The 24989-nt window shown below is 44.7% G+C and overlaps 6 protein-coding genes across 6 annotated transcripts; 5 read left to right on the top strand and 1 right to left on the bottom strand.

The window, feature by feature from the left end:
- Positions 1–10506: 10506 nt before the first annotated feature.
- On the top strand, positions 10507–11970 carry MRS44_016235 (uncharacterized protein; the record flags this gene model as incomplete). Its single annotated transcript, XM_046274276.2, has 1 exon — positions 10507–11970. One exon carries the CDS (start codon positions 10507–10509, stop codon positions 11968–11970), a length of 1464 nt encoding a protein of 487 aa, XP_046125113.2.
- Positions 11971–12345: 375 nt separating this feature from the next.
- On the bottom strand, positions 12346–13169 carry MRS44_016234 (uncharacterized protein; the record flags this gene model as incomplete). Its single annotated transcript, XM_046271725.2, has 2 exons — positions 12346–12990; positions 13044–13169. 2 exons carry the CDS (start codon positions 13167–13169, stop codon positions 12346–12348), a joined length of 771 nt encoding a protein of 256 aa, XP_046125114.1.
- A 1238-nt stretch (positions 13170–14407) lies between these two features.
- Positions 14408–15927, top strand: MRS44_016233 (uncharacterized protein; the record flags this gene model as incomplete). Its single annotated transcript, XM_046284371.2, has 3 exons — positions 14408–15129; positions 15177–15375; positions 15421–15927. 3 exons carry the CDS (start codon positions 14408–14410, stop codon positions 15925–15927), a joined length of 1428 nt encoding a protein of 475 aa, XP_046125115.2.
- A 751-nt stretch (positions 15928–16678) lies between these two features.
- Positions 16679–17941, top strand: MRS44_016232 (uncharacterized protein; the record flags this gene model as incomplete). Its single annotated transcript, XM_065617948.1, has 1 exon — positions 16679–17941. One exon carries the CDS (start codon positions 16679–16681, stop codon positions 17939–17941), a length of 1263 nt encoding a protein of 420 aa, XP_065474020.1.
- Positions 17942–19895: 1954 nt separating this feature from the next.
- MRS44_016231 (uncharacterized protein) lies at positions 19896–20862 on the top strand (the record flags this gene model as incomplete). Its single annotated transcript, XM_046282792.2, has 3 exons — positions 19896–20234; positions 20290–20353; positions 20405–20862. The coding sequence occupies 3 exons, from the start codon at positions 19896–19898 to the stop codon at positions 20860–20862; spliced, it is 861 nt and encodes a 286-aa protein (XP_046125118.2).
- Positions 20863–22802: 1940 nt separating this feature from the next.
- MRS44_016230 (uncharacterized protein) lies at positions 22803–24179 on the top strand (the record flags this gene model as incomplete). The annotated part of the gene is made up of 1 exon (XM_046273156.2): positions 22803–24179. One exon carries the CDS (start codon positions 22803–22805, stop codon positions 24177–24179), a length of 1377 nt encoding a protein of 458 aa, XP_046125119.1.
- Positions 24180–24989: the final 810 nt, after the last annotated feature.

The raw sequence follows: 24989 nt of genomic DNA, 5'->3' as shown, positions 1-24989 counted from the left end.
TTTATTCTTATTTCTTTATATAGGTTTTTTAGTTAGTTACTAGTGAGAATTACTTTAGGGTTAATAATAGTATCTTATATTCGCTAATATGCGTCTAGTATAAATCTAAAATTAGTATAAGTTAGTATGATCTTTATGCTTTTATTTATAGCTATATTATAGGCTAACTATGCGGCTAATAGCTTTTTAACCCAGTTAGTTTATTTATAGTTAATATAGCATTAAAGGTACTATTCTAATATCTAATTTATACGTTCTATTTATCTATTTATCTCTTTATAGTATATAATAGAGAGTTTATAATTAATTCCTAAGTATCCTATTAGGCTCTGCTAGAATTTTAAGGCAAATAATAGTCCTCGATCTATAATAATCTCTAGTAGTAAGCTATATATCTTAGCGATATAGAAATAAAAAAGGTAAGTGAATTCTTTTGCTATTATTAATTCTTTATAGGGTATAAAATAAGAAAATTTTATAAGTCTATCTATAATAATAAGAATACTATTATAGAAGTTTCTAGTGGCTAGTTCTTCTAATAGGGGTAGTTTAGTGATAAAATCTATAGTAATAGAGTCCTATAGTTATTATATAACTAGGAGCAGTTATAGTTTCCCGTAAGGTTTATGGCGTCGTGCCTTAGTTTTCGCGCAGAGGTCGCATTAATTAATAATTATTGCGATAATCTTCTTTATTTTAAGAAAAATAAATATTATTTTAACTCGTTTTAGGGTTTTATTAATTCCCTAGTATCTATATAGCTAATAACTATATATCTCGCGTATAAGTCCATATTATAGTTTATCTGGGACTTATTATTTATTTATTTTTTTGGCGTCTAGAAGTTACTTATTATATTCTAGGATTTATTCTAGGAGTAAATTACTTTATTCTACTATATAGGTGGCTCTATTAGTTTAATATAATATTCTAGTGACTCTAGACTATTTATAGAGTCCTAGTTCCTTCCGTTATTCCTAAATTTATTAATTAATTTATTCATAGCATTTCTTATAATAATATATCTTTCCTTATATTTTATCCTTAAGGTCATAGTCGTCGTAGTGCTATTATATAGCTTAGGTTATTTCTTCTAAGTTGCTATGCTAGGTAACTTAGTGATAGTAGTAGTTAAAGATAATTTAGAGTACTCCGTTAGGGATAGAGATCTTTCCTTTATAGGTTTAAACTCCGTCGCTTTATCATCGGTATCCTTATATATAATTAATAAAATCTATAACTAGTCTTTTATATTTCCTAATAAGTGCAAGGTATTCTAATAAGGGTGCTAATTTTTATATTTACCTAATAAACTTTTATCCTAGGTATTCTTCTAGGGTAAAGTATAATAGTTATTCTTTAGCTTTAATCCTTCTAGTATCTAGGTTAAGTTATCGGCTAATAGTATTAGCTCGGCTATTCTTTATTCCTTTAATATAGATAATAATATAGTTAAATTCTAAGAGGTATTTAGCATATTATAATTATTACCCGCTAAGTTCTTATGTTTTTATAAAGTAGGTAATATTCTTATAATTTATATATACCTTAATCTAATATTTGCTTCTAAGAAGATAATATTAGAATTCCTTAAAGGCATTAATAATTACAAGGAATTCCTTATTATAAATAAAGTAATTAAGTTCTGCTCTATATAGTTTATAAGAGTAGAATATAATTAGGTATAAGAGTCCTTTATTATCTTATTAGCTAATCTAAGCTCCTAGCGCAAAGTCTAAGGTATTTATCTTAAGTTCTATTAATCGGGATAAATTAAATATCTTAAGTATTAGTTTACTTAGGATAAGCTCTTTAATTATATAAAAGGCTTCTTATGCCTTATTTCTAAATATAAATATCTTATCTTTCTTTATGAGTTTAATTAGCGGTATTATAACTTTCTTAAATTATTTTAGGAATCTACGGTAGTAATTAATAAAACCAAGGAAGGCTTATATTTCCTTAATATTAGTTAGTTCCTTCTAGTCCTTAATTACTAAGACCTTCTTAGGGTCTATATATATCTGTTGTAAGAGATAATATATCTAAGAAATTCTACCTCCGCGGCATAGAACTTACTCTTCTTAGGTTTTACTAATAAGTTAGCGTCTTATAGTATTTATAGTACCTTATAGATATATTCTATGTGTTTTTCTTCTGTTTTAGAGAAAATAAGGATATTATCTAGGTAATATATAATAAATATATTTAGATATTCTTATAGTATATTATTAATTATTTATTAGAATATAATAGGTGCATTTATGAGTCTAAAAGGCATAATGAGGTACTTAAATAGTTTATACTTAGTATAAAAAGCGGTTTTTTATTTATATCCTTCTTTAATCTAAATAAAGTTATAGGCTCCTTTGAGGTTAAGTGCAATAAAATACTTTATTCTAAAAAGTTAATCCTTTAGCTCGCTAATAAGAGGCAGCGGTATATAATCCTTAATTATAATAGCGTTAAGTATTTTAAAGTTAATATAGAGGCAGAGTTTTCTATTCTTCTTCGGGATAAATATAACGAGGTATTTAATAAATAACTTACTTTCCCTAATATATCCTTTCTATAATATTTCTTTAATATATTCCTTTAATACTAGTAGTTATGCCGCGTTAAGTAGGTAGAGTTTACTAAAGCTAGGTTACTTCTTATTAATAAATTCAATTTCTAAATCATAGTATATATATAGTAGTAGACTTATTTTAAGTTCCTCCGCGAAGAGTTTCTTATAGATACGGTACTTTAATAGTATATTCTTAAGTTATTTTTCTTCTAGTATTTTCTTAATTTACTTAAGGTCTTTTTTTAGTTATTAGAATTATTATATAATGCATATAATTATTCACTAATTCTATTATTTCTATCTATTATGGTATTTATATTATATCCCTTTAGGTAGAGAGGTATCTTATATTTGCCTTTACCTAACTTCTCTAGCGTCTTTAATAAAAGTTTAAGATCTTATATTATCTTCTAAGTTATTATTCGTCGTAGAGGGTGCCTTATTATTAAAAGAGAGCACTTAGCTAGTCCTCTAGTCGAAATATAGGTTAAATCAGCGTAACTATAAGTACCTAAGTACTAGGTTATAGCCTTCTATAGGTATAACATTAAATAAGATTCCTTAGTTCTTCCCTTTAATAAAAACTTTAAGGTAATTAATCTCGCTATTAATAACTCTATTATTATAATTAAATTACTTCCCTTTAAGGTTAATCATAATATAAGGTTCCGCCTTATACCTCTATAATAGCTCGAGCTTATTCGCCATCCTCGGGTTAAATAGGTTTTACTTAGCTCCGCTATCTACTAAAGCGCATAGCTATTTTCCCTTAACTTATACTAGTATTTCAAAGTATCTTCATATTAATCCTCCTTTAGTGGTATATAGGGCCTTTTATAGCATTATAGCCTATTCTTCTGCCTATAGCCCTTTTATAGGTAGGTTTCCTAGTTTTTTAATAATGCATAGCCAATATAGTTATGCTTATATTTACTATTATTACATGCTTTATAATTATGCATATCATCCTAGCTATATAGCTAGTCTTAGTATTATTATTTTTATTTTCTTCCTAGGTCTTTTTTATCTTTTAACTAGGCTATTAGTTCTTATTTTTTCGGTACTTCCTTCTAGCTAACTTATTTTTATTAGTCTTTTACCTTATAAATAGTTTATTTGCGTTTCTAGATCGCTTAGTATAAGTCTTTATAGTATTATGCATATATAACGCTAATAGCATCATACTAATAGAATATCTAATAACCTTCCGTTTTATACTATATATAGGGTTAATTATTTAGTTAAGCTAATAGGGCAACGAGGAAATAATCTTATTCTTACTTCTCTTCCTTATATTTTTCGCACTAGTAATATTAATAAGATATCTAAGAAATACTAGGGTATTTCTTATATATAAGGTATATCCTTATATTATCTTATAGGTTAAATAGTGCTTCCTAGTATTATAGGTTTTTAGCTAGTTCCTTATAGTAGGCTCAGATATAGATTTCTTATATATCTACTATGTCTATGTATTCCTATGCGGTTTAGATATATCTTTCTTATAGATTATTTTAATATTAGTTATTATTCTCGTCATATAGTTAGGGGTAATTTTCCTCTTTTTATAGTTCTTTATTACTCTTTCTTACTTTCTATTATTAAGTGCATAACTTATATAGTTCCCTCTATAGTTTCTTTATCCTATATTTAAACCTAGTTTAGTAGATATCTACATTATCCGCTCGGGGCTAATCTATCTATTAGGGTTTCTTATTATTACGGGCTTATTCCTATTATTTATAGGTTTTATTATATTCTTATAATGCTTTGATTTAGTATCATAGGCATAGGTTGCGGTTATATTATATAGGGTTATCCTGCTAATAATCCCTGCGGTGTATAATAGATAGTAGTAAGGAATATTTATTATATCCTATAACTTATTTCTTATAGTTAAAGCCTTCTATAGCGGCTTTCTTATAGTCTACTTACTTAGTTAGTATTAAGGGCATTTATTATCCCTATTCTACTAGTGCTACTTCTTTCTTTTATTTAAGTTTCTTAGTAATTATTATAATAACCCTCCTGCTACTTATTATATTTAGCATAGGGTTTCCCTATTTTATTAGTTCTAGGAGTGGCCGCTATTATATATTCTGGGTTTCTTTTAATTACTTTCTAGGGGCGTCTTACTTAGCTATAGGCTACTCTTATATCTAGTTCTTATTTATATTTATCTAGGTTTCTCTTAGGCATATTATATCCGCTTCGTGATATTGCGACGAGTTTGGTTAATTAAATCGCGGTCTAGGGTTCCTTGTCTTCCTATTGGGCTTACTAAGCTGTATTTATATATTTCTTACCTTCCGGGAGGGTTTAGCGTTGGTTTAGCTAGTAGCATCTCTCCTTAATATCGCATTATTTTTTATAGCATACCTTTTTAATATAATTTATCTTGCTATAGTAATAGCATTTGAGACTATAGTAGTCTCGCTTACTCTTCTACGCGGCTCTAAGTACTATGGGGCCGGCTTTAATGCCATAAGAGGTATTATTACTCTGTTTCTTACCTTAGTTAGCATTAAATCAGGGGTTATTAGCCTTATTATTACTAAACTTAGGGTTTTAAAGTTTTTTTTTAAGAGAACTATTAGTTATTAATCTTAATGGCTTAGCTAATATAGTTAACTAGGTTATTAGGTTATTCCTCTTTATAGAGTTTTACTTATATTTCCTTTTTTAGTCTATTAAAGAAGAAGGATATTAGGGGGCTCCTAATTCTAGTTAAGCTTTAAGGCGAGCTATAAATACTTTATCTTATATTCTAAAGCAGATTAAGTCTATTATAGTGCCTTAATCTCTCTTTTAGCTTATACCTTCTTATTAATAGTTCTAAAAGCTTATTAAATCACTGCCTTAAAAGCTTTATAATTCAAGTAGAGGTATTAGGTATATAGTAAGTATTAGCTGGCCGGAACTATAAGGTATTCTCTTATAATAAGTTTAAACTATGCAGCGGCGTAGCCCTTAAGTCTTCCCGCGGCATACTAGACCTTACTAGCGGCCAGGGTAAACTACGTTAGGTAATATATTATAAACGCCCTTAGTTAAGTAAGGAATATAGGTAGCTTATAGGCCGTTCCGTCAAAAGGTTCCGGGGGGTTTAGCTTTAAGATTTCTCTTATATCTCTTCCGTTTATAGCGGTGGCTACTATATTACTAATATTCTAGATATTATCTAAGTATTCTACGTTTTAGGTGCGCTGGGTTTTACTTATTCTTTTAATAAGTTCGCGTATAACGTCTATCTCGGCGCTTATAGCGGTGATCTAAGCTCGAAGTTATTTGTTTTCCTTATCGTCTGAGCTATCTCTATTTTTTATCTCTTCGTCGGTTAGAGTAGCTTAAGCGGGTATAGCAAGTAGGTAATTAATAGGTAGGACCTATTAGTAGTTATTTGCGGGAGTTGCCTAAGTAGCTATTATATTTAATATTATTTAAGGTAATATAAGTAATCTATTAAATAAGAGCTATTAATATATAACGGTTATATATATTCCTAAGGGATAAACTAGTTATGCTAGGTTTATATTAGTAGGGGATTAAGCGCGTTATCTTAGACGGGGTATAAGTCACGTCTAGTAATATGCTCAAAGGTATTAAGTATAACTAAGTTATATTAATAGCTAAGGTAACTACTATATAAGAGAGTATAATAAGCATATCTTATATACTTTCTGTGATATAATGGCTTATAATAGATCATATCCTGCAGGGCCTAAGCCGTTATAATCTATCTGGCTGGATCAGAGAGGATCATAGCCTGCGAGGCGTGATCCGTTCTGATCCACACATGATTAGTCGGCTAATGTGGGTCCTTCTTGTTACGTGGCCTAATATCGTTTTGGGCCGTGACACGCGGTACCTAGCTAAACTAATATATAATTAGGCAAGTATAATAATATATAAGCCCTAGCTATATTGCTTTTATTAAGGCTTATTAGGTAGATTAATATAACTATATAGAATAGAAATTGCAAGTAAAGTGCCAGAGAATAATCCGGTGGGCTATGCCATGTGTATAATAGGCTAATATGCAACAAAGGTTAATTACCCCGCATCACATGTGTTTATCACCCCGGCATTATATATAAATAGCTTGCCCAAACGCATTTTTTTCTCATTCCATAGACGCCGTTAGAAATTTCAATTTATATATTTCCGGAATGAATTCTTTAGACGAAATTCGTACATCACGCTTATTACTACGAAGGCTGAGGTCTAACCGTGATGGATCGCAAGATCTTGAATGGTATCACACCGTTTGGAGCGATGACCAAGCTACACAATGGAGGTAATTCACCACTTAACCTATTGTGAAGATTGAAGGCGAGGATCTTGGGCATGACTAAATCTCACATTCTAGTCCTCACGGGCCCTGCAAGACCAAGGAAGATAGCCGTGATTGGATGGCGGGTATCATCCCCCAATCTACCCAAGACAATGGGATAAGAATCGGCTATGCAGTCTTTTGTCAGAGGTCAAGCGAACCTGGGATGATTGAAGCCGACGAGGACTGGGAGATTGCTGGCGTAATCACCCTCTTAGCACCCACTCATGGCGGCTCTGAAGGTACGGCCACATCGGAACCACAAATAAATCGGAGACCTATTGACATCGGCTATTTATTTCTTCCATTCGCATGGGGCCGCGGGCTTGCGACAGAGAGCTTGGAGAAATTGTTGGAGTTGTATCAGGCAGAGTTGGCCGCTACAGAGAAGGATATCCACGTCGACTTGTATGCATACGTGCACTTGAAAAATGCGCCGAGCGCTCGTGTCGTACAGAAGCTTGGTTTTGAGGAGATTAAGAGATTTGAAAAGAAGGTATGGCTGCCGTTGATACAAGGTCCCTCACAAGAGGTTATCGTGGAGTTTCACAAGTCTCTATGCTGAGGGACTAATAATAAACTCTTAGATCATAAGATCAGGGACTCATTCAGTACCCAAATCAGAGTATTGCAGGGCTATTGGGATCAGTACGGCACCTTTTTTCACGACAATTGTGCCTGGCTGGCCAGCGCAACGCTATACATAGGCTGATTTGCGAGGCTGGTAATATACCTTTTATTTCGCGTATTTTAATTAGATTAACCCCCCTATCGTGACCCCGCTGGAGGTTTATCATAGCTCATGGGATAAGGCGCAGGGCAGAATGCTGGAGGGCGTAGCCCTGGAGCTGTGGGGGACGAAGACGATAAATGTCGATGGATATATCGTTCTCCCACAATGCGATCCATATAGCTTGTAAGGGCAGGCGTCGTGATGGCTGTCGCTGGACGGCATTATATTATCTCTAAGATGCGGGATAGAGATCAAGTGGGCCGCCGGGTTCCCCACGAGATGACCGTGACGCAGGCCAGACTGGAGGAATTAAGCAACAAGCTGTTCAGGAAGCTCTGATTCTATGATCTCCCTTACAACACTTGGGCCGCCGCTTCACCATCCGATGGCGACGATGACTTCCAGGACGACGACTCCTCAAATTCTGGGAACTCCGCCCCGCCCGCACTCTTACCATCGACGATGCCATCATTCAGATTTCGCTATCGACCTCGTCGAAGGGATCCTTGGCCTGAATCCAGACAATTTAGACAAGTTCCAGCAACTAGCGACCGAGCTGCGTCAACACTCATTACATCCCGTCTAGAGGCATTACACCGCTGATCGCATGCAGTCCGATCATGTGCAAGATGCCGGCCCCCGGAAACGCAGAGACCCTCTCCCTCCACATACACGCCCGCTCGATATCCGATCGCCAGATCACGATGCTCCCCGAGAGCCTGATGACGAAAGTACCCGCCGAAAATCTGAACCCTGTTGGGACACTTGATAGAGCCCTCTTCGCGATCAATACTCTGGACCCCCAGCCAAGTATGCAAGCTCACATAGTAATTCACGCAAGGGCAGCTCATCTTCAATGGAGATGCGGTCGATCGGCGATAGCCTGGTCGTGTGTCGATTCTCTCACAGAACGAGGAGGAGAGGTCTGAATATCTATCAAGGTGCGGGCCTAACTTAAGAACACTGCAATTTTAGCACAGATAAAAGGGAACGCGAATTAACCAATGTCCCACGGCATGGAGCGGGTGTCGTTCTGATGGTAGAATTCGCCAGCAGTGACGGCATTGCCGAGTAGGCGAAGAGGACGAGCGCCATGATGACCCTCATCATTCTGCATCGTCTGTATGCGGGTCTACACATTGGGAGATTGCCTCTCTCGCTTGGCGTAGGTACAAAAAGAACAGATCTCCACAACGATGCCTGCAGCAAGCTTTAGGTGCCTGCGCCGTCGTTGTGCGATTGGTTGGGCTTGTGGCAGTCGGCGCGTTAAGGTGTGCTTCAGGGCTTTCTGTGGGGAACTAATCTGTACGCCGCGACCAGCGTAGTTGATCCGAAGGAGCCAGCACAGGGGCCGAAGATCTGAACCGCTTGGTGATCCACCCCAAGCCAGCCAGGGTCCCTGAGGCTATGTCTAGTGGACGAAGGAAGCACGAGACATACCAGAAACGGCTGGTCGCAGTCCACCAACATGTTGTTTCATGTATCACCGTCCTCAAGTGAGGGGGCGCCCATCCCCAGGCCCCGTCTTGAGGCGGCCTTTGTCCTACCTTTACCTATCTCTTTGTGTCCGTCCCGCTTCCAATGGAAAGAGTCGTGACATGTAATTCCATGGTCTAAGACTTAGGCAATCACGTGGAAGGCGTCCCGATCTCACCCCACACAGCCCGAAACCGATCGAGATGATTCAAAAAAGGAAACCAGCAACAAAACACCAGAAAATGTGCATCTTGTATCACAAGAGCAAAAGAATTATTCAAAGTGGTTCAGAAAAGGCAAAAAGAACATCGACAACGGCAGGATTCGAACCTACGCGTGCGAACACAATGCCTAGATATGCAAGATAGCAGGGCATCGCCTTAACCACTCGGCCACGTTGTCCTGTGATTGGTTGAAGGAAGGAGCTGGGTTCAGCGCTGATATTGATGGTTGTCTCTACGCCCGAGGCCAATCACTGAGGGTAGCTATGCAGTGTGTTGATCATATAGGATAGCTTTCACAGTGCAGCTGTGAGCGACTGCAATAACATCCTCTAGAGTTCCCGGCGAGGAAGCCAAAGAATTTGGAACTCTTCTCTCGGTCCTAATTTTCATGGTTCATCATCTCAGGTGTGTTTCGCGTGCACTTTTGCTCGACTTTGCCAAGTCAACGATTAAGAAGCATTAATGTCTCGGTGTAGCAGAGGCATAGCCACTCAGAACACAGCAATCCATATCATAGTAACACCGCCACATTGACTTATGTAGGTCCTTGATTTTTTTATATCTTCTAAGTTTGCATCATATTTCTTCTTTCACCCTATCCACTCAGGAGGTCATATAATGCCAGTACAGTAACTGATCTCAGTCCGTAGAACAACCCACGCACTCCCACATTTCGGTAATAACGCGATTTCTAATACTCCAACCTCATAATATAAGCTTCAATAAGCTCACTAGCTGATTTCGGTATCAACGACCCTCAGCTTATATCTTATGTTCGAAAGGATTCTGCTTTCTAAACAAAATCTCCGCAACTCCGCTCAGCTCTGTGGAACCCCCCGGCTGACCACCAATCACTCGACTGCGGCTACAAATCCTTCCGAAGACGGCGGGTATCCAGCGGGTTGTATTGTACCGGTCGGACTCATAACGTTATCGCTTTCCCGCTTATTGTCCGCCGAGATAGATGCCAACTCCCATGCCTCCTTGCGGAGACTGGGGCTCAACGTTATTCTCAATTTTGTATGATGAGATGGTGATAGGGTGAGATACGACGAAGGATTCGATTCTCATGTAAGGACAGGAGAATGAAATCGTATAAGTACAAACATCAAGTCATTCCTGCTGATGATTCATCATAGCCACATACCAAAGCAAGATCAAGAAGCAGAACATGAAGCTTTCGACAAATCTACTTTTCGCTCAGGCTCTCTGGAGCACAGCTTCCCAAGCGCAGCAGATCCCTCCAGCTGTTCCTTTCTCAACAGACTTCAACTCTTCCTTTGCCTTGACTCCTGCTCAGATCAAAGCTGCTGGGCTGTCTGAAACGATCGCATCCAGCGTCAATGCTATCATTAACTTTGATCGATCCAACCTCGCAAACGGCGGACCCAGACAAGATGAATTTTACACACTCCCCCCAAAGGGAGCCAATCTGCGACCTGGCCAAGTCCTCAAGGTTCAGGAAGTCACGGACCCGGAGCCTTTCAACATCGCCTCGGGATCCTCTCTAAGCAGGATCCTATACACCACCCGGGACATCAACGGCACCGTTCTTCCTGCCAGTGCTTACATTCTATGGCCCTTCATCCCGCGCCAATTTGACGGCGAGCCCAAAGGCAAGGCCCCTGCCGTGCTCTGGGCTCATGGTACATCTGGATTCTTTGCCGACGCAGGACCATCCGCATTTCGCACTCTGCAATACGACGACAAGATGCCTAACCATCTCGTGCAGGCTGGATACGCCGTTGTTGCACCAGACTATGCTGGACTCGGACTGGAAAAGTCTTGGGACGGAAGCACAATTCCGCACCAGTACTTTGCAATGCCAGCAGCTGGGCAAGACACCCTGTATGCCATGGAGGCCGCACTTGAGGCATTTGGCAAGCGACTCAGTGGCAAGTTCGCTGTCGCTGGACACAGTCAGGGTGGCGGCGTAGCGTGGAGTGCGGCTGAACTGCTTGCTTCTGGCAAGAAAAACACCTTCAAGCAGCTCATCAAGGGATATGTCGGAACCATCTCGTTTGCTCCCATCACTGAAACGTTGCCAAGTCCGAATTTCGCTAGCACTGTCGGGATGCGCGTGTCAAGCATCTTTCCGGATTTTACTCTCGATCAATGGCTTCAGCCCCTGGCCATTGCTAGAATCAAGCTGTTTGCTCAAATCCAAGGAGGAGCCTCTGTGTTTCAGCAACTCTTCCTCACCGAACCGGGAGATGCTCTTGCCAAGCCAGGCTGGTATAACTCGTCGTACCATGCTCAAGCGTTTGAGAAAATTGGCAATGTTGGAAAGAAGCCGTTTGCAGGACCCATGTTGGTGGTGCAGGGTCCCGAGGACGTTTTCGCTGTAGAAGCAATCACAAACAACACTGTGACCGAAACGTGCAAGCTGTACCCAGACAATGCTCTTGAGTATATGGTTGTAGATGAGCTTGGTCATACTCCGATTATTACGGCGGCTAGGCTGTTGTGGATGAACTGGCTTGAAGAGAGGTTCACGGGAAAGAAGGTGGCCGGATGTAAGAGGACTTCAGTTGAAGGATGGCTTGGCAAAGGAAAGCACTTCACGGGCAGCAACTCTTACTCTCAGTGGGCTGGAGCGCCGGAGTATAGGTATCAGAATGCTGGTTCTATATGATCCGGACGGAGCGTTGGGTTGCGATTGGCTGGCCCGTTCGTGCGAGGAGGCATTTCATCTATGACCGAGAGCTTCTCGATGAAGACGCAACGCAAGAGACAAATTGCCGTCCAAGTTGAACAACAATGTAATTTCTATCGAGTTATTAAGGAAAATCTAGACTTGAGTTACAAAGGAAACGAAAGAGCACTAGTGGAAGCTACAGCAGCGCTATCGTCGAGAAGAATCAAGGAAAAATTCCACCACGGACTGGAAAACACATCATCCCAGGCATCACATCCCTTTAACAGCTAACACGTGAAGAAATCCAGCACAAGCCCCATTAGCTAATAGAGCGCGAGCTGTTGGAGACTAAACACCAGCCCTAGGACCTCCTTAAACTGGAGCAGCCTCCATATCCGGCTGACGACGTCCACGGTAGGCGCTAAAATCGAGCTCCAGCTTACGCCAGTCCCATCGGTTCGCAAAGCCGGTAAAGACAAATGCAAATATGGGCAGGAGCAAAACGTCCAACACACCAAAGATGATGGATCCAACTGTCCTGCTGACCTTGTGGCCACCGTCGCTGATACCAAAGGCGATAGGGTAGAGGAACCATAAGAAGTTGACCCATCCGGCCAAGATGAGGTAGTCTCGGCCGATGCCTCGACGCTTTGCCTCCTTGTAGCTTTCGTTGAGGGTGCTCATGGCGAGGATGAGGTATGACACGGTGCCGAACGCAAAGAAACCCCACTTGTAAGAGGTCAAGGTCAAGGCGGCGGTAAAGTATGGGAGGATCCAGAGCCAGGTGATGGCCATGTTGCAAGCAATGGTGGTCCATGAGACACCACTGGCCAAGCCGAGTCCGAGGGCGAGAGAGGGAAAGGCGACGAGCCAGTTGGCGTATCTGGCAAAGAAGAGGGTGGTGGTCGCGGCTTGGCCGTAGTAGCTGACGGCACCGACGAGGACGGCGACAGTGAAGAGGTAATGGAAGACTCGCTTGTTCTCGGGCACGACGAAGCAGATGGACAGGATGGTCAACTGAAAGAAACTGTTAGCGGAGAAACTTGGACGGAGTGTCGTCGAGAACGAACAAAGGTGACGATGTGGATGGCCGTCACAGCCCAGAGCCAGTTGATTCCATGATTGAAAAAGGCCTTGTTATCTTCCCCATTCGGGTTTATGGCAAAGACCTCGTTGAGAATAGGTAGAATATCCATCTTGTCTTTGGCGGAGCGTGGAGTGGTTGCAGCTGGCGGAGGAAAAGGATGAGTGAATAGTTGTCGATGAGCCAGGCAAAAGGGACACAAGGCATTTTGTAGTCATGCAGTCAACCTACATCATGCCGAAAAGTTGAAAACTTTACGGAAAATAGTTTTTGGTGAGGCATGATGTTGTCACTCAAGATCGGAAAAAGGTTTTGGGTAACAGGGTGTTGATGCGGAAATAAGTTTTGATCCCTGCAGGTAGCATCATCACGGAAGACCTCTCCTCGCTTTCTATTGGATGTGAAAGTCTACAGGTATGACGACCTGGATGCGATAGAATACAGCCGTTGACAAGCAGGCAGCCGAGGGAGAGCCAGAAACCGTCATCGTGCATGCGGCTCTCTCATAGGGAACAACGTGCAAGGAGGAGGAGCAGAGCGGTGGGCTACAATACATACTAGACAATCACGTAGGTGGAATAAATGGACCCGGTTTATCATATGCATCAGAGACGAACAGTATTTTATCACCACTGTGTTAGCATTGGGATATGATGCTATGATGTGTTGACAATGTGTTCTTGATTATAGTTAAAGCCCGGCCCTTGATGGGTTAACTGAGCCAGAAGATCGTATTTTATCGCCTCTTCAATTTCTCATAAAGATGACAAAAGACCTGTGGTCTGCCCCGTCATCGATTCCTTGGTAAATCGGGCCGCGGACGGCAGCAAAAAATGAATGAGAAGAGTATGCCGAGAGAAAAAGGTTAGACCAATGCAACACGTTGCAAATCAAGGCCTGGCTGCCTGGCAACTCACCATGTGACGACACATTCATGACCACCTGTGCAAGACTCGTGCTCTGAGCCAGTGAATAGAGGCGAGATATCCGCGAGAAAACAGCTAATTTATCACCTGACCCAATCGAGTTGCGGGATTGGTCTTGGCTTGCCTCCAACTGAGACACGGGACAGTAGTAAGCCACTGTCGCGGGTCTGCCAAGGCATCGTTATCGTCCAGAGGGCTGGATGACGATGCCGGATTGGACTAAAGATCTAGCTCCTGCACCATGTTTGTTTTTCTCAGCTAGGATCCGTGCGCCATCAAGTGCTAGAATTACGCCAGTGATTGTAGTCGATCGAGATGAGTATTCACTATGGAGAACCAGCGAGTATTTAGCCCACCACAATCGTCGGTCACCATCTGCCTCTGTACCTTCTCTTATTCTCTCTCAAATACGAACACAGTAATCATGTCTCTCGGGAACTTTTCTTCGCTGGTTCTGGATTTGGGCGGTGTGTTGCTGCTCTACTCAGCCAACAACGTCAAGACCCTCACTTCCCGCCAAATCAGCAATGCACTGGACTCCCCAATCTGGCATGACTACGAGCGAGGAAAAGTCTCGAAGCAGTCTTGCTACGATGACATCTGTAGAGAATTTGGCTTCGATTCAAACACCTGGGCTGAAGCGCTGGATACAATGAGGGAGTCACTGCAACCAAACAAGGAACTCATTAATGAGATTAAACGGCTGAAGTCGAACAAGCCTCAGCTGCAAGTCTTTGGACTTTCCAACATCCCCGTGGAGGACTCTCAAGACCTCAAGCCATTGATTGACGAATGGGGCATCTTTGACGACTTTTTCGCTTCTGGCTTGACTGGCTTCCGCAAACCTGATGCAGCCTGCTACGAAAGATTCTTGGAGGATTGCAAGATACCCCCAAAGGCGTGCATCTTTGTGGATGACCGAATCGAAAATGTCGTGGCGGCACAGTCTCTGGGCTTCCGAGGTGTTCATTTCACTGACACGAGTTCTGTGGTGGCTACTCTGAATAACCTCCTTGGCGACCCTGTCGCTCGTGGGTTGGAGTTTCTCAAACGCAACGCCAAGAATCTCTTTTGTGAGACAAATGCGGGGGAGACACAGCCTGACAATTATTCTCAGCTGCTCATACTCGAACACACTGGAGATAGGTGAGCTTTGGCAGATCACATCCAAGACAATGACTGACATGTTACAGAGATCTAGTGACGCTGGAAAAGACTGGTCCAACTTGGAACTACTTTATTGGAGAACCCGTGTTCTTTGATACAGTTTACCCAAATGATGCAGATACGACATCGTTAGCTATGCATGTGCTTGGCGACGTTTCGGCAGAGGAGGAGGCATTTGCAGTAAACGAGATTCTATCCCATCTCAACCCGGACGGCCTGCCATACGTTAGTAACACCAGACGAAAAAAGCTCACTTCTAACGTGATGCAGTGCTGGCTGCAGACTTCGCGCCCTCGGTTCTGTCACGGCATCTGCGCCAACATCTTTCGCTTCTTCTATCTCAGCGGTCAGATCGACAAGCTGCCCAACGTCTACCAGTACCTTTGCCGTCTGCTAAGGACTGAGGCTTACATTCTTGGAACGCGCTATTATGAGAACCCGGATTGGTTTTTATTCCTCCTTAGTGATGTCTGTGGGAAGCGTCCGAATGTCGAGGCACTGAGTGAGATGCGACGTCTGCTCACTTTGCAGATTCAGGATCGCATCGGTTGCGATAGAAACGTTTTTGGTGCAGCTCTACGATCCCTGGCCGCGCAGGCTCTTGGGATCGTGAATAAGAGGGATATCAGAACTTTGCTTGAGACGCAGCTGATTGATGGAGGCTGGGAGAAGCAGTGGCTGTGGAAGTATGGCAAGGAGGCTGTTAAGCTCGGGAGTCGAGGTGTCGTCACTGCCATGGCGGTGAGGGCGATAAAGAAGGCTCGGGAGGATGCGTGAATCTGAACTTTACAGTTGTAGGCTGCCATCGAATCGAAATGGACATGTTGACTTTGCGAACCTCGATTGTGTGATGCTCACATCCAAGTTCTGATTCAACTCTTCTTCAAGCCCTGTATGGCTGAACCCTGCAATATTTACTCTTGAATCTTTGATTTGAATCATGTCGTGGTTTGAGAATAGTTGTTGGGGCAGGCAGAAGTTGTACTTCGCATCAGAGAGAAATTTAGGCATCAAAACTTAAATAAGAGCAGCAACTAACAACTTTATACGTATTTTAAGTTAATGTGAGTCATTATGGGGGGGTTGTGCTCTTGATGAAGTGACTGGATGTTCTGTGATTTCCCGAATACCTGTCAATCCATGTAAACAACAAGCTATTCAGCAACCCAGCGAGCAGTAGGCCCAGTTGAACGATGTAAAACGAGTTACCCGTGGTGGAAGTCATTACTATTCAAAGTCTAACATGTCTTCCGAACTTAACGCGTATAACAAATCACATGTAAGACCAGACAGCTCAACTGCACAATGAAACTCTGTTGAACTCCCTCAGTTACAGTTGTCCAATGCATCAACCCCAACCATGTGCCAAGTCCCTAGTAAACACCTGAATATATGTTTTGATCTATATAGTGCTTCCTACTTCACTTCGTCTAGGCTTAGTAGACTCAAGGCGATCGACTGAGGATTTACTTGCACCTTACCAACCATTACTCGAGCACAAGTGCCTATTATCAACCACTTTTTCATCATGCTTGATATCATTCTTCTGACAGTGTTCCTTGTACGCCTTCTGTTTTGGGGCACGAGACCAGCCAGATCTGTCGAAGGTCATGCTTCCGCGGTTGTCAAGAAAGAGCTGCCTATTGTTCCCAGGCCTAGCAACCCCCTCAACGTCCTCCCGAACGAGCTCTTGATGGATATTGCCGATTTTCTCAACCCTGCCGATAGAGCCTGCTTCGCTTACACAGACCGACGGGCATACTTCTGCATCGGCAGAGCCTTGAAATTCACCTCTTCAGCGGATAAGCTGGAGTTTCTTACTCGCCTCGACCGGGAAGGATTCCTACCTTTCGACATTCTCTGCCACGAGTGCGCCAAGTTTCACCCCCCAAGAAGCAATAGCATGTGGAATGAGTTTGAAGGCAGAAGGGCATGTGTCCGCGATAGCAACTCGGAAGTCATCCAGCAGGGATACCTCGACTCCCCTTTTCTCCCCTACCATGTCTTTTTCGACATTATCGCTGCTGTTTGTCGGTCATTTAGACTCAAAACGGGCAATTACATTGTCAATTGTCTTGCTGATCGACAAGTGTATAAGACTGAAGGGGTCAAGATCTCGAGCAGGACGTCGGCACGCATCTGCGAAGGTCGACTCATTCTCAAGACAGAGAATGTCCTGCTTCTCCAGCCTGGCCCCGATCTCTCGCGAAACGTGGAAAAGCTCAATGAGCTTCTCTATGAGAATTGGTGGTTGACCGGAGTATGCGGGCACGTCAGCTGGGATATGATCTGGCCCTACATCTTCAACCCAGAGGAAGAGCCTGACGTGGGCATTTACAACCGCGTTTTGAGCAAAGATACCACGACTCTCCCGGTTCTCGATGGCTGGGATATCAGCAGTTGTGTCTGGCAGGGCGACATTACATGTTGGACTGTCGATGTCATAAGCCCGTGGGCCGAGTGGCATTCAGATGAACTCTGGACGTGCGGGAAATGCTCCACCAACTTCAAGATCAGTGTCGTTCGCAGGCCGCCAGACCACCCACGAGCCAACGCCATAGTGTTCACCTCGTGGAAGGACCTTGGTAGCGGCGTGAGCTTATCGGATGATAGCTGGAGGGGGCATATGGATACCTTTGATACCGTGGACGACCATGAGTATCCACCGGCGACGCGGCGGAACTGGGCTGCAGAGCTGTTTGAGGGGATTGAGGGATTGGGTACGCGTTTTACTTATCTGCCGGATTTGGGCGAGGTTTTGGATGAATTGGACGAGATTGGCGATGACTGATCTGAAATACGGTTGGAAGGAATTCTTGCCTTCTTACGGGTTCCATTAGTTGAATGAAATAGAAAAACATGGCTCTATGTATTGCAATGGGTTGGCTCATCCAATTGTGAAATCTATTATTATTGTCCACAATGATGACAAGAAGCCATCAACCACAACAACAAATAACACAGTCATTACTACAAGACAGTATCAAAACCCAATACCGTATAACACCATATGATGAAATCTATGTCTATGCTAATGAGTGATCTTCAGAACCGTCTATCCAACAACCAACAACTCCCAGTCAAATGTCAGCTTTGTCTTCAATCCATTCCCACAAAGACCACACGTCTATCCTGCAGACCTCAAACACCCAACTCCAGAGCCTTGTTTCCTGCCCATGTACAAGACTCGGTGTTGTTTCTCGACTCAAAAGTACGACATGGGCACATCCTCCGTGCTGTTTGGATCCTCGCTGCCATCTCCCACCTTGGAGCTGTCATCTTCCATGTTCTGTTCATCTACACCCGCCACCTTTGCGGAATGGTAGTGGCCTAGGGTAAATTCACGATTCCTTTTGGATGTTCTTTTCGCGTTAGGATCGTGATAGGCCACATCAAAACCCCACGGTTGTTGTCGTTGTAGAATGCTCGACATTTCCCCGGCCTCCTTTTTGCGGTGTGGGTCGTCGTCTGGCCGGGAAAAATAGGAATATGCTCAAGAGGCGCAGACGCCTGCACTAGAAGTCTCCCTTTGTTGCGAAAATATCTGGGGTAGTACGTCCGGCTGGGCGTTGGAGCGTTGGCTACCTGGGCTCTCACATGTCGAGCGTAGATCCATGTTTTATCTCGCCAGCGGGCGATATATCTCCCGAAACGATTACTTCTCCTGAGGGAGATATTTGGCCTGCCGTCGAACGTGAACTATGGGCGGGCGGTGCGAGTGACCTGAATACCAACTGCGAGGACGTACATACGTAGGATGAATCGGTCGGACAACGCCTAAGCACTCTCTGAGGACAGGTTTAACACGGAGCCGTGCTAATGTAGCTTCCGGTGCCACTGCAGGTTGAACATAGAAGCGTGCTGGTGTAGCTTCCGGTGCCATTGCAGGTCGAGCAAGCAGGCGGGATAGGGCGTCTTCCTGAGCTGCGGTAACTTCCACAGGCCTTGCCGTTGTGGGTTCCGGATCCGGCGCAGCTAGCACAGGCCACCAGGGTCGATGTCGTTCCATTTCCCGAACACTGAGAACAAGGGATCAAGTGAGAGATGGCTCCTGCACCAGAACAAGCAGAGCATTGTCGCGTGTTGGGGTTCAATTTTACTCAAAGAAAGCGAAGAGAACGTGAATGGAAAGATGGCCTTCAGAAGAGCAGCTTCGATGGCTGGACTTCTTATATCCCCGTACTTCCCATCATCTAGGCCGACCAGAGATACCAGCACATATTTTTTGCTCAAATATCATTTTCGCATATTTGTTAGGGCGTTTTACAAGCTGGGTTGACACACGGTCTTCTGGCTCAGTTATCCTATCGGCGGCCGGGCTTCAACTACAACAAAGAACACATTACTGGGCTGACACACGGTGACCGTAAGCCACAACGGAGTGCTTTGTTCAACGCTAGCTCGTCACAACTCAAGAAACAGGGGCCTCCCAGACCTGAGAGTTGACTCTTTGAGTTGTCGTTGTGGCGCATCAAGAGGCTGCGTCACGCGCCCAACTTGAACCAACTAGGCTGTGATGAAACCCCCCTTTCTATGTGTTGTTAGTCCGTGGCCCTATTCAAGATTCAGCTGGTCTGAGGGCTTTGTCTCGACTGAGGAGACTGCCAGCCTAGCGAGAGGTCAGCCCACGCTATAAAGCCAGGGCTTTGAACTTGCTTTTTTCATCTCAGCCCCTGACTCTTCCAAAAGATACACCATTTTTACCGTCAACATAAATTCTGCACCCCGTTTTCTGCACAACAAAAATGGTCAATCACATCAACCTTAAGAGCGCCATCTATCCAGATGACCCTGAATCTACGCAGCGCCTCTTGGACGTCATCCAAGTCGGTCTTGGCAGGCCAGGTGACGTATCAACAAAGGCTGCCGCGCTAGCTGATGACATTCGAACACTAGGCGAGGCGCGAAGGGCCATGGGTGAGGCCTCGGATTTCATCGAAGAGCTCTGTGGGGTAGCAGTGGATGTTGCCTTTCATCTTCCTCCGGACCACCCGTGGCAGGACACTTTTGTTCAGACGATGCAGAATGTGCAGCAGACTGAAGGAGATTATGAGTCTGACGGAGATGATAAGCAACTTGACGAGGTTGGTATACTGTTCAGTTTATTATCATGCCGCGCTAACACCAACACATCTCAAGGTCGAATACCTGGACTGGAAACACTTACCCGAGATGGGCATGTTCATGCGGGACTGCTGGTTTGGTACGTTTTCGGTCTCCATACTTACAAGTGTTTTGAGGCTTACATTCACAGATCCCACTACTCTCGACGACTGGGAACCCGAAGAGGTGTCCCGCTGGGAGAATCTCAACTCCTTCGCTGCCCGGTTCAAGACCGATACATTTGAACGTTGGCTCACATTCCCAATCTGGCAGCTGAGAGACGCCCTGGAAGAGAAGCTTGACAAGGGCCCAATCCTTAACAGCAGATTGTGGATTGCGACAGAGTGGATTCTATTCTACGGAGAGATTATCTTCGAGGACCAGGCGGCTGGGGAGCAGTTCGATAGGGGCACATCTAGAGCCTTGGAGGGAGGGTCCCTTTGCAAGGGTATCGCACAACTGAGCTTGGAGAGGTTGGCGTTTTGGAAGAAACGCCTTCTCGAGATGTTGGATGAAAGGGAGGCTTTGGGACTCTCTGATGAGATGGCTGAGAGGGTGGCCAAGTCGGCAGAGATGATTGGCGAGTTTGAGAGCAGACAGTCGCAGTAAACATCCGTAACTGCCTGGCGTTGGCGGTGGTTGACAGAAACGGCTTGAAGAATGGCTGCGCTGGACGGGAGGGGTGGAAGTCGGCGTTGTGATTTTTTCAACACTATTAGGTGGAACCAATGATTTGCATTGTAATTGTATTTAGCTTGAACATTCTTTTGTATGCGATATCTTACTTTTGACAGGATGGTGGGTACTTGTAACTGTGCTCTTTGTTGTTGTGGCTGATAACTTCTTTTTGTGAGGCCGTCACCACGCTCACAAGTGGGTACTGGGTACAGAGACCAGGGGTAGGCCAATGAGGGTGCGATATCGATTGTGAAAGTGAGGATGTGGTGTTTGCTGTGTTTTTTGATATAGTTGAAGCCCGGCCCTTGATTGGATAACTGAGCCAAAAGACAGATAGAAGATGTGGTGTTTTTGGGCTCAAGGCCCTCACGTGACCTCACGTGGTACCCCCAAGATGCCTCTTGGAGGCATCAGTAGTTCATCACTCACCCTATACAACATGCCATCAAAGGCTTTATCAGGCTGATAACGCACACACTCACACACACTCATTCAGCCTGATGGAAGAGGATGAGCGGCACCCAATTTAATGAGAGTCTAATCAGTCTAAAAATATTTGGCTACCGTGTCTCTACCCTGAGTTGAGAAATCTTCATCTCTGCTCAGCAGTAGAACACTTTTCAGACACATGCATTAGCGATAAACGTTTCATGCATGCCAAGATGTTGTAACGGGTGCGTTAAAAACCGTGTGAGGGAAAATATGCTTAAATTACATAATTTACATGGGTTCAGTATGTCAAGGGTTAAGATGTGATCAAAGAAAGGACTGATCATCCTTCGGAGATCGACAGTGTTCCCGCCATATCATGTCATTGGGCGGGCAGTCTTGGCTCGCTCGCAACACCTCCAACCCAGACAGCCCCTCTACATTCGCGTGTTTGCACGAGGCACACCACGTGGTCGAGATGTCATTTCAATGCGTCTCAAGGCAGGAGAGCAACGTGATGATCTACCTGGCCTTAAAATACGGAGCCGCAAACATAGCTAACCCGAGACAAGTACATGGCGCAGGAATGTCGAGTCATATACTCGGTCTTATCCACACGTTCCTCCTCTCGAATGCGTGGCCTGTGGGGAGGTAAAACACCACAAGGATCTAAACCAACCAATCGTATGCTACCCAGATCTGGAACAAAAGCTACCCCAACCAGGCTGGTAGGATGAAAGCCAACAAAAGAGGTGAATGGGCCGGTGACCGGATCATTTCTCTATACGAATACTCCAACAAACCAAGCCTCCAACCGTCGCCAAGCTTCCCTCGACTCCTCCTTCATCATCACGCCCACTCCGACACCGGTACATGGCGCCGGAACCCACGCACAAAGGGCCGAATACCTAAAGCCCCGGCACACACAATAGCCAACAGTGCTAGCCTCCACGGGGGATCGCCCTTAAATGCCGCCTACTATCAAAAACCGACGGGCGTCGTGTCGGACCGACTTGTCTCCAACTCCCCACAACGGCGCTCCCCTGCTTGTCCGTTTGAGGCAAGGTTTATTCGGCGTTACCAGGTTGGTGTGGCGGGGAACGACTCCTACTGGGTAACGGCCCGTTGTAGCTTGTTTTATGGTTCTTCCCCGGACGTCTTCTAGGACGGTCTCGATTTACCTAGTGGGGGACGGTGACACCGCGAGATTTTTTTTTTTCGCATTCACCTTGGGGAAGCGGAGGAGGAGACCAAGCGGAGGAGGGTCTCCTCCTCCACATCAAGGGATGAGTCTGGGGATGGGGTCTTGTTGGGGAAGTGGAGGTTAGGTTATCGGGGCGACAGGATCCGCTACGACAAGAGAGAGATATAAAGATGGCAATGATCAAGGTCAATTCTTGCTTGAATCATCTCATCATCCTCCTTCATCTCAATCATCTACAATGGCCGGTGCTATTCCTACTGCTGCCCCTCAGCTGGCAGGCGGCTACCTCACGGGTCGAGCCCTCATCTTTCCCCTGTCGCTCATCATCTCCCTCTTCTTCCTGTGGGGTTTCTCCTACGGTCTCCTCGATGTCCTCAACAAGCATTTCCAAGAGGTGCTCAAGATCACACGTCTTGAGTCCACTGGCCTTCAGGTCATGTACTTTGGCGGTGGTTACCTCCTCTTCTCTCCTGTCGCCGCCGAAGTCCTCAAGCGAAGAGGTTACAAGCAGACTATTCTTATGGGATTGACTCTGTACTCTCTTGGTGCCATTCTCTTCTGGCCCGTCGCCAAATCTGCCGACTCCAACAGCAACGGCCGTGCCGTGTTTGGCGGCTTCTGCGCCTGCACCCTGGTCATCGCCTGCGGTCTCGCCACGCTAGAGACAGCCGCCAACTCGTACGCTGTCGTCATTGGCAAGCCCGAATCTGCTTCAGCTCGACTCCAATTCTGCCAGTCCTGGAACGGAGTTGCCTCTTTCATCGGCCCCCTCATCGCCTCCAAGTACTTCTTCCAGGGCGAGAACCAGAACAGTCTTAAGAATGTGCAGTTCGTCTACCTCGCTGTGGCCTGCGCTGGCGCTGCTGTCGCCGTGCTCTTCCTGTTTGCCAAGCTCCCTGAAGTCTCTGAGGCTGTCATTGAGGACGAGGCTCATGGACAGACTGCTCAGGGATCTTTCTGGAAGCAGTACAACATGTGGTTCGCCTTTGGTGCTCAGATGTGCTACGTCGGTGCCCAGGTTACCATTGCCACATTCTTCATCAACTATGCCCACGAGAACGGTGGCTTCTCCACCAGCAAGGCTAGCACTATGCTTAGCTATGCTCTCATCACCTTTACTGTTGGTCGATTCGTTGCCACGGGTCTGGCTGTCTTCTTCCGCTCCGACTTTATTATGGTCATCTACTCTCTCGTCGCCATTGCGCTCACTGCCTACGTCAGCGCCGGCAAGGGTGCTGCTAGCGTTGGAGTCCTGATCGCCATCTTCTTCTTCGAGGCTCCCATGTACCCTACCATCTTTGCCATGGGCACCAAGAACCTCGGTCGCCACACTCGACGAGCTGCAGGTGTTCTCGTCATGGGTGTTTCAGGTGGTGCCATCTTCCCTCCCATCCAGGGTGCCATTGCCGACGCCAAGGGAACTCGCATTAGCTACCTTGTCCCCATGGTTGGCTTTGTCTACGTCCTTGGCTACGTCACTGTTCACTGGGTTCGCAATGGCATGGGCATCATGGCCCCCAAGGCGGAGCCTACTCTTGAGGAGATTATCGACAAGGAGAAGAGCGGTGCTATTGTTGAGGAGCACGAGAAGCGAAAGGAGGATGATATGGCTTGAGCGTTTTACCCTATTATGAAGTAGCGATGATTAGAAGCGATAATGCAGAAGTCTTGAGTTAAACAGCTCTTGAAGATATAAACGACTTCACATAATCTATCGTGCCTGACCCTGCCTGTGACCATTTCAACATCTCCAAACCCCTCAGACATGAACGGATCCGCAACAAGGTCTTGTCAAACGCCCACCTCAACGAACCCCATCTCGATGCCCAAAGCCAAGATCCCACCCACGTCTACCCCATGGGCTTGGCTTCCCGGTCAAGCATTAGCTCCCGTTGTGGAGCAACTGCGACGCTCGAGACCTTCTCTATCCACATCACCTGTGGGCCCGTTGGTGAAGCCATTTCTCGTAAATCCCACTCGATGCGAAAAAGGGCCGAAAACACGGTTCACCTGGCTGCCTTGGTCGTTATCCACAAAAATTGCGTGGGTGCCGCTATTGAAGTAGTGAAATCGTCGGGGTAGAGCTAGATTCACCTTGGACGTTCAGCGAGTCATGACTTCTCCCCAACAGTCATGCCAACCATGCGTCTATTTTCGCTCGAGAATGCAAGTGTCCGATTAGCATCAGAAAGTCATATGGCTGCCAATAACCCTTATCGAAGAGCTCACTCTTATCGGTTCGCATAATTAACCGTCCGGTTCCATGAACTGACACGAAGCTGAATTAAAATGGTAAACCGGGTTGAGGCAAGACACAAGATCACCGAAGACGCCTGTCGAACCATGGACGTCAACGGTCAATGGGTCAGTTACAACCACAGAATCACTCGGGGGACACTTGGCAGGAATATCATTACTTGTTCCT

This window comes from Fusarium solani, assembly GCF_023522795.1.
Source record: "Fusarium solani strain SB1 chromosome Unknown bctg00000012, whole genome shotgun sequence".
Lineage (NCBI taxonomy): Eukaryota > Fungi > Ascomycota > Sordariomycetes > Hypocreales > Nectriaceae > Fusarium > Fusarium solani.
Note: the sequence above shows the minus strand (reverse complement) of the source record. Positions and strands in the feature narration are given on the sequence as shown.